The following is a 10,027-nucleotide window of genomic DNA, read 5'->3' as shown; positions in this document are numbered from 1 at the left end:
TTGGATTTACGTCTTGTGGACCATAAAAGTATGGTTGCTCTGATCAAAACTATCAATTCTATGACTATTGGGTTTACGTATTTTTTATTTCATAAAATTTATGCATTTTTCTGTGTATACCTGACCAGAAGCTAAAATTGATGCGTGTTGTATTGCCATGGTTGGAAATAGTGTCACCGTTTTATAATATATTGATTGGACCAAAGCAGTGATGAGAATGTTGCGTGGTCCTTGTTATATATATGTGTGTGTGTGTGTGTGTGTGTGTAAAGATACTTGCGTGATCCACGTTTGCAACCTTTAACATATCCTGATATTCACTCAACCCCTCAATCAACCCCACAACAACATACCATGCACTAAATACTATCTTTATCATCACCACTACATCTACATGAATCTGCAGATATACCGACTCAGTACTACGTTCCTTCAGTGCCAACAATACCAACTCCCGTTCATCGAATAAGGAGTGAAATTTTCTAAAATTTATTTAGTACTCATTGCACAACTCTTGAATCGGCTTATACTGTTTTTGATTCTAGGTATAATGTCGAAACTCAAAATTATATGAAAGTAGGTGGTAGTGGTTCTAATTCACATACAAATTATAACGAGAATAATGATCAAATTGAGGATCAACCACAACAACCTCAAACCGTACAAAGGGCTAGACGAGTTCGACGACCGTGTAGACATAGAACTAGAGAACATTTAGATGAAAATAATTAATTTAAATTTGATGTTTTTTTTTTAATTCGTGATAATTTTTTTTAATTTAATGTATTTTTTTTCTTTCAATTTAATGTATTTTTATTTTATTATTATTATTAAAATTGTTATTATGATTTTTTATTGATGTATTTTATTTTATTAATAGTATTTTAAATTTTTAAATATTTATAATTTATTAAATAATAATTAACAGTATTAATAAAATTATATATATATATATATATCGGTACATGGTCGCATTCCTAAGATACGCATTCTATTAACATGGAAAAAAAATTCTTCAACTCATCGTTTTTCCAATGTACGATCCTCAACTGGATTTAAAAAGTAAAGTATTTCTGTAATATTTTTTAAAAATGTGCCACTTTAGTGAGAAAAGAAAAGTAGGATATTAAAAAAAAGAGTCACTAAAACATAGCTGCATAAAATTTCTTGCTGACACAACACGAGTTATCCGTAGTTGAATTTCTTGCTTCAATACTTTCAGCTAGCACTTCATTCACCGGTACTCGAGTATCTTCTTGAATTCTAATCCTTTCCAATTTCTTCTGCTTTTCTTCTAGGAATCAATGACCACCTAACAAAAAATATATCATTCCATAACCTCCTTCATCTTGTAATAGTAATTATGGTTGAAATTAACTACAAAAATATATATAATTATAACATTAATAACAAAGTTTTGGATTAAAAGTGAAAAGTGGTGAAATGGAATTTCAAGCATATCTATTCTATGTCAGCCATTACAATGAAGCAAATTAAAAAGAGTGAATCAAGTTTTCATTTTGTTTAGCCTTTTAAGATGTAGAAAAAAACCGTGTTAATTTGCATAATAAGGAAATTGGTACTAATATTGTTTGAAAATAAACAACGAACACAAAAATTTAAATAACAATTCAGATAAAAAAAATAACGTTAAAATTTTAAAAAAAATAACACCTTATTTTTTTTTCTTTTATACTTTTATATTAGAATATTGTAACTTTAAAGTGTTTTAAATGATGTAATTTATAATAAAGAATTAAATCCATATACATAGTTAGTTTTAATGTCTCTCTTCTTTTATATTTTTAAACAACGTAAAACTTCAATATTATCTAATTTCATCGAATCAAATATATAGGAGCAAGTCAATTCTTAGTATAGGACAATGAAATTATAAGCCTACTATGTATATAGTGCACTAAAATATATAAGCAAATTGCAGTCACTTTGTGTTGGATGGGCTTTTTCCCAATACTTTGTAACAACATTCAATGCTCATTCATTTTAGAAACCGCATATAGCATAAGAAGAAAAATTTATCCTTCACCTTATTTTTATACTTGTACCTCCGTAATTTTATGAAAATGCCAATTATACCTTCATTTTTCTTTTTTTATTATTTTATCAAATAGTTGTACCACCACATATATGTAATTTGTTTGTGATCTATTGATACGAGAATATAAAATAATAATAATAATAATAATAATTTATTATTATTATTATTATTATTATTATTATTATTATTATATCTGCATGACCAATTAATTCTTGTTTGAATATTTTGGAATAAAATAAACTCATATTCATTATACTTCTAAAATAACAAAATACATGCTTCACTTCATTGCAATGTCTCCGTATAAGTGAAAAACTACCTCTTACGAGTAGATTGACATAAAATGATATACTAAGACGCATATAATAAACAAAATACATTAATGCTTCACTCTATTACAATGTCGCCATGTATGATAATAAATAAAACTAGAGATATAACTAGACTTGAGAAGTGGGAAGGGATATGATTAACACATTTGTTTTAGATTTAGTGATAATAAATAAATTAATTTACAATAACATTAAAGACTTTATATATGGAGCACTAAGTATTTACAAAATACTTCTAGGATACAAACTTTCCAAGAGAAAATAATATATTTTATTAATATGCTAAGTTGTTATTAGTTTTTGAAGAATCTCCGTAGTCATATAATAACTAGCTATTTTAAGTGGCATTGCAATTAATATCTTTCAATTTCGTCTTCTTTCTCTTGTTCATTAAATGAATCAATTACATGTGAAATGGTATAATGCATTTTTGAAATATTATTATTAGAGGTGGGAAAAAGTATTTATCAAAAAGCTAGGTCCCTTTAGACATACAATTAAATTGCCTTTGCGTAAAACTATTTATACTATTATAATTATTTTAAAATAATTATATAAGAACTAAAATTTTGTATACTTAAACATATTAATAAAAATTAAAAATTTATTTGATGAACATGATAAGAGATATAATATGAATAAATTATTATATTTAATTTGAATCTAGTGTATGATAAACCAACATCATATAAAAAATTAATCAATAACTCTATCATATCTTATTTCTCTAATCAAATTTTATATTCTAAATATGAACTAGTTTACAAACCAACATAATATAATAAAAATAATAATTTATATAATTACTTTTGTAAAATATAATTTAAATAATAAAATTAAAATATAATAAAAAAAATAAAAAATAAAAAATAAAATATACTCTAGAATATAAAAATATAAATTTAACAAATATAAAAATAAAAATAAAAATAATTAATATAATTTTATTTAAAATTAAAAATAAAATAATAATAATAACTAATTTAAAAATTATTTATTATTTTACTACAAAAATAATTTTATCTTTTTATATAATTTAATAAATTAATATTCAAAAATATAAAAATTAATTAAAATTTTAAAATAAATATAATTTATTTATAAGAGTATTTTTAACTATTTATATATATATATATTATATATCATATCTTTATTTACATTTTGATAAATAAAATAAAATTATTTATTAAAAAATTTAAATTATTTTATTAATTATTTTTTTTATATTTTGTATTCATTTTAATATTTAAATATAATTAATTAATTTTAAAAAATTATTATATAATTATTTACATTAATAAAATATAATATATATTATATTATGTGATAATAAAATATATATTAAGTATTATAAAATATTATTATTGTATTAATTATCATGTATATTTTTTTAAATCTATTATATTTTTATCTAATTTTATATTAAATTATGTCTCAATCATGTCTTTCATTGGATCATAAGTATGTATGATAAAAATAAAGATAGATATAACCGGGTAAGTATAACCACTAAAATTATGCATACTTATGCTGTTATATCTACATTTTTAACCGCCATATGTACTATGTAGTGACTAGAGCCCTTTGAATTTCATAAGTTTTAGACTGAATTAACTGAAAATAAATTAAAAATTAAATCTCACGTGAAATGTATGAATTTCTTATATAAAAAATTATGAATTTCTTATATAAAAAATTAGATATAATTTAAAATATTATATATCTGTTATGTCTAGTATTCACATCCATAGACTTAGTAGAAAAATAAGAGTGCAAAGTGTACCATGCTAAAGAACTACAAATTCTTTTATTTCTTTTTTATTTCGTATATTTTAGAACAATAAACGTTTTAAGTAAACTTTAGAAGAGATTTGATCTAGTAGAGAACTTGAAGATGCACTCAAGCTCTAGTTTTGATAAGTTGGAAACCCTGACCTTATTTAGATATTCTGCTATTCTTTATCATATTGTGTTTATAATTAACTTTGATATAAGAGTGTCTTTAAAAATGTTCCATCAGTCCAACACATTGGTCCATAAATACTGCCCTCAAAGTGCTTAATTTAGTTGCGAATGATTTAAATTTTATCAATTGAAATTAAGAAAGAAATTTGATCATAAATAAAACTCATGATGGCCTAGGCCGTGAACGGTCGTGATTCAATCCCCAACCACGTATCCCAACAAGCAACTCAGCTGAGGCAATCAAGAACTCGATAGCCTGTTGTGGCGACAAAAACTCGACCACACTGCGCAACGTCCTCAGCCGTAGATCATCCGCTTTCTTTATAATGCATACCAGTCGTCCGATATTCTCGTTGATATCATCTTCTGAACCCATCAACTCGCTCGCATTGTCCTGCCACTCTGATAACTCCTCTGTTATTGCATTCTCTTCCTTCACCTTTCATTTTCCAATTAATCATAAATATTATAATAAATTATTCACTGAATTCATAAGATAAAAAAAATAGTTTTCAATAATTATTGATTACTTTTAAATACATTTTATAGAAATACTATTAAAATGGTAAAAATTTAATTTATATATACTTTTATTTTATATGTCATTTGATAGCAAATATATACATTCTTTGATATTTTCAGTAATTACTAAATATATACATTCTTTTAAATTCAATTTATATATATTGAAGATATCAAAGATTTTTACACAATTAATTAACTATATTTACTATATATTTGATTTTTTAATTATAATTACTTTTAAAATTATTTATACAAACCGTTGTAATTTACCAACAATATAAACTCTTCATATTAAGTCTATTTGTTATCGTTTTTATAAAAAAAATAACTTTTATAGAACTTTATTTTTGTTGTAACTTTTTTATTAAAAAATTAAAAATAAAGTTTCAAATCATAAATATTTTTAGATGTAAATAACTTATCATAAAAAATTATTTTAAATATTTTATGTCTTTATTGTAACTTTTTATTTTTATGATAAAATATTAAAAATAATTAAAATAAAAAACTATTTTAAAAAACTTTTCATAAAAAAACATGTCTAGGAGAATACTTTTGTTTTTAAAAATTAAATTTTTATCATATTAAAATATTAAATAATGTATATAAGCATGTATAGGAGAATACTTTTGTTTTCAAAAATTTAAATTTTTATCATATTAAAATATTGAATAATGTATATTTAAGTTGGTGAATATTAAAATTACTTTATTAATCCATTAGAAATGAATTCCAAATATCTTCTACAATTTTTAAATGGATTATCATACAAATATAAATATAAATATAAATTATTTTTTTAAAATGTAACAATAAAATATTAAACCATTAATTGGTCACAAATATACTAATATAATGACTCCCACCTATAATTTTGAAAAAAAATCATCTCGTTTATGCATAAATTTTGGTTGGACTCAATAAAATTTAACTAATAAAATAAAATATGTTTATGCATAAATTTTGGTTGGACTCAATAAAATTTAAGTAATAAAATAAAATATATTAAATTATAATTCAACTGACAGGTATTAATATTAATAAATTAAATTTATCTTATATTCAATAAATTTATCTTATATTTATATTCAATTTCAAAATGTCACAGTTATATATAAATTTTGAGTGGTATTTTCTTCAAATCGAACTCTACATGTTACTATTACTCAATCTTTTTGTATAATGTTTTATTTGAATGAGGTAATACACACATTAGCTTAAATTATTAATAGTAGTGCTATTTGGTACCACACCGAGTACACACAAAATGAATTAGCGACCAATCAAAATGTTGGTAAACATACAAATCAAATTAGTGGCAGAAAAAAAAGAGGAATGAACCAATTAGATGTGTTCGTTTGTTTCGTCTCGTACTTTTGAAGATTTTTTTTCCAATTATTAATTAAAATTTCGGATAATCATTTTTAATAACCGAGACTTAAACTTTAAAAAATGATAAACCACCGTTTTGATGAAAAAGTGTTAAACGCTAGGATATTGGTTCTCTACTCAAACAAAAGCTGGTTTAAATCATTTTCTCTTATGTGAAGATTTGCAATATTTATTTATCAACTATTATTTGTATCTTTATATTAAATTGATTAAAAAGTTATTGAAAGAAGACAATTATAGATTTATTCATAAATATCTAATGAATTTTAAGATTTTTAAGATTTTTTCTACTTTGTTAAGAAGACAATTAAGAATTTTAAACCATCCCCTAATATTTAAAAATTTTTATACCATATATTAGAACACCATTCTCTAACTCTAAATTTCATTTATAAAAAAAATAATCATTATTATTCTCTTGTACATACATTTTAATCTACTTGATTAAAACAATAGTTATTATTTTTTTTCTATAATTCATCATTTTATTGTATCTCAATCTATCTAACTAATCAACAAACAATGTTTAAGAAATATAAACATCTAAAATCAAGAAAACACATCTACCCCTAAGAAAAATCTAGGTTAATCATCTTCTTCATCTATTATAGATAGAAATATACAAATGACAAGTTATCTTCATCTGTTATAGATAGAAATGTACAAATGACAACTTAAGTTGGATTTTGTGTATTCCTTATCCAATCCAACATTTTATCCAATCCAACATTTGATCAGACTAATTTTTAACATATCATTTAATCTGACCAAACTCGATGAATTGCATATTCAATAAAGATAAAACGAAATAAAGACATGACCGAGTTGATTCGAGACGAATCACTAAATAGTAATCCTAATAGACATTTTTTAGAAAAATAAATTTTATAAATTAACTCATAATAAATTAGATATGATTACAACTTGTCAATCTATTTAAGAGTATAACTCATAACATTATTCTACAAATTTTATTAAATTCATAATCTGATTGATTTTTTTTATAGAGAGAATAAATCAATAATAATATAAAATAATCATTTATTTGTAAAGTAATTTATGATAAAACGGTATCCTGGACTCGACCATTTTTCTACCCTTCTTTTACCTGATCCTTAATTTTTCATTCTTTTTATTTTTTTAATTTATTTTAAGATTGACCATTTTTCTACCCTTATTCTACTTGATCCTTAGATTTTTTTTTAATTTTTTTTTAAGATTGAATCAGACGCATTGCTTACGAGCTAAGACATATTAGCAAATGAAATATATTTTATCATTAAAATCTATATAACTAAATTTTTTAAGACTCAAATGATAACATTTACAATGAGGGGAAGATTAAAAAAAATGGCTTTGCGCAAATTGCTAAATGCTGTGCGTATTTTTTTAAATAGAAAAAAAAATGAATTACTTACAGTGTCACATTGCAAGTCGCTGACACGACGGAACTGAGTTGGGGAGAGATCACCAAGATCACCGGTACGGAGTCCACGAAGAATATCAATAATGTGAGACTCAAATAGGAGAGATGATTCAGTGTATATGAGGTGAAATGCTGTAGTGGGTCTCCACCCTGCGATCCAATAAAGTGATCTTTCAAGTGTTGTGGCCCATGGAGATGCTAACACGTGGAGAGGATCTTTCTCCGCAGCCATTGATTTTGCATTGTAGTAGTCCTCATGGTGGGACATCACCTTCCGGATAAGTTCCTCTGCGTCTGTTTGGTTTGGCGTGTTGAGTTGTTGGACTAAACAGTGGAATTGGTCGAACCATGAGTCGTAGAATTGTGCGAAGGTTGTTGTCGTCGTCATTGTTTGTGTTGGAAATGGAATTGTGTAAAGAGGGGTGTTGTTGTTGTTGTGTGAAGATGGCTTTCATCATACATGCATATACGGTGGGGATACTTTAGAGGTGGATGACACGTGGTATCTTACGTGTAACGCTTAGGTTGAGACTTGTTTGCATTCTTGTAAATACTTCCAATTCACACATTTGACCAGGCCTCCTCAACATTCACAACAAGGATCTTTCCTTTAAATTTCTTTAGACATAAACTTCCCTTAGAAAGTAGTTTTGAGTTATCTTTTGATCGGAAATTACTTTTGTGTTTTATTTATTTATTTTTTATATAATTTGTGATTAGTGCATTTTATACATTTGTTAGATTAATTTTATGTCTGATCTAATATCCGACGTTGTAAGAAATATTTAATTATAAAATTGATTAAAATAACTAATTTTATAAATGTTTTTTTTTATGTTAATTTAAATTTAATTGATATTACAATCGAATTTAAAATCAACAAATAAAAAATTTATAGAATCATGTGTTAGGAAAAACAAAATTTACTACTAAATATTCACCCAAAATTGCATAAAATTGAAATTTATTTTAGATAATAATAAAATTAGAGAGTTTTTTTAATCGAATACAATTAACTCTTTGCATTTGGATGACAATCACTTTAATTTGCTTTTGATGAGCACATAACTAGTTAACAAATAATATGTAATATCAAACATAAAAATATCTTTGCGAAAAAGATCACAAGAGAAAAAATAAAATTCCTCAATTTATACAGTCCAAACCAACATCAATAAAACTCCACTTCACAAGTAACTTTGATACAATGATATAGTAACACAATAGAAACAAACTAACAAAATTCTTAACAAGTATTTCCCACTTACAACATCATCTTCATAAAACATGTCATCAACACAAATTGAAAAAAAAAATCATCATTAATTCTCTGCAATCTTATAGAAAGTAAAATAGCCCCTTCAAGCTTATAAACATTTCCATCCCTTCTCAAAGAAAAATATCCAACTTTTCTTCTACTAAAAACCATATGAAACAGAATCCTAACTCTCCCAACAATAACATTACCATTCGATGTACCGGGATCAACAACAGAGTTAAACCTGTTCATACACATGATCACAATTCTCACTAGAATTACATACACAGGTTGAGATACAAGCATATTTGTTCATTAAAGGTGTGCTTAATGGTACTTGTGGTGAAAAATGACTATCTATATATATAATCAGTAACACCAGCCAATTATGAATTAAATAAAATAGATCTAATTTAATGTCTCTTCTATATTCAAATTTGACATGATTTGAAATGAAAACATAATTATCCAAATCCATTGACTAAAAATAACAAGTTCAAGAAAATCAAATGCACAAACCAATATGTTTAACACTATAGTGAGTAAAAACAAGAACTCAACAAGATTCCTACTTAAAGATACCAAACCGGAGCTCTAATTCCAAGTCCAACTGACCAGATAATAACCAACTTACTATGAAAATCAACTCAAAAGTAGATTGAGTTTATGATAATTCAAACTAGTATTCTTTTTAGCAATGCCAATGCTTTTTTCACCTTTATTTTTTATAGGAGTTCCTAAATCTAATCCAAACCGAAACAATACTAAGTAAATGAATATATATCTCATATATTAATTTCCTTAATCCCAAACCAAATTCAAACTTAGGAAAACAACAAGGCAACAACTAATACAACAACAATGATTCACAACTAGCCACTAAAGTAAACATACTGATACTACAACAATGAATCACAATTACATTTATATGTCAAATTCACATTTCAATAGTGAAAGTGAATCTGATTGAATTAATTAATGGAACCACTTTTCTTCTTATAAAATCAATATTGTTCACGATACACTATTAAGTACAAAGTGTTGTAAAATAGCCACTATTGTTGCACCTT

At 24.6% G+C, this 10,027-nt stretch overlaps 1 protein-coding gene across 1 annotated transcript; it reads right to left on the bottom strand.

Moving 5' to 3' along the window:
* Nucleotides 1-4,179: 4,179 nt before the first annotated feature.
* Nucleotides 4,180-8,155, bottom strand: LOC101515378 (protein DOG1-like 4). The gene is made up of 2 exons (XM_004489021.4): nt 7,692-8,155; nt 4,180-4,795 (listed from the first exon to the last, which is right to left on the bottom strand). The coding sequence occupies exons 1-2, from the start codon at nt 8,085-8,087 to the stop codon at nt 4,520-4,522; spliced, it is 672 nt and encodes a 223-aa protein (XP_004489078.1). The 5' UTR covers nt 8,088-8,155; the 3' UTR covers nt 4,180-4,519.
* Nucleotides 8,156-10,027: the final 1,872 nt, after the last annotated feature.

The sequence above is a fragment of the Cicer arietinum genome, chromosome 1 (assembly GCF_000331145.2).
Source record: "Cicer arietinum cultivar CDC Frontier isolate Library 1 chromosome 1, Cicar.CDCFrontier_v2.0, whole genome shotgun sequence".
Lineage (NCBI taxonomy): Eukaryota > Viridiplantae > Streptophyta > Magnoliopsida > Fabales > Fabaceae > Cicer > Cicer arietinum.
The sequence above is the reverse complement of the archived record's forward strand: the minus strand, read 5'-3'. Positions and strand labels throughout refer to the sequence as shown.

Bases quoted from the DNA above. Each gene is read 5' to 3' on its own strand.
- LOC101515378 (XM_004489021.4), bottom strand. From the start codon at position 8,087: ATGACGACGACAACAACCTTCGCACAATTCTACGACTCATGGTTCGAC. The intron at 4,796-7,691 runs GTAAGTAATTCA...GGAAAATGAAAG, and splicing joins GCGACTTGCAATGTGACACT to GTGAAGGAAGAGAATGCAAT.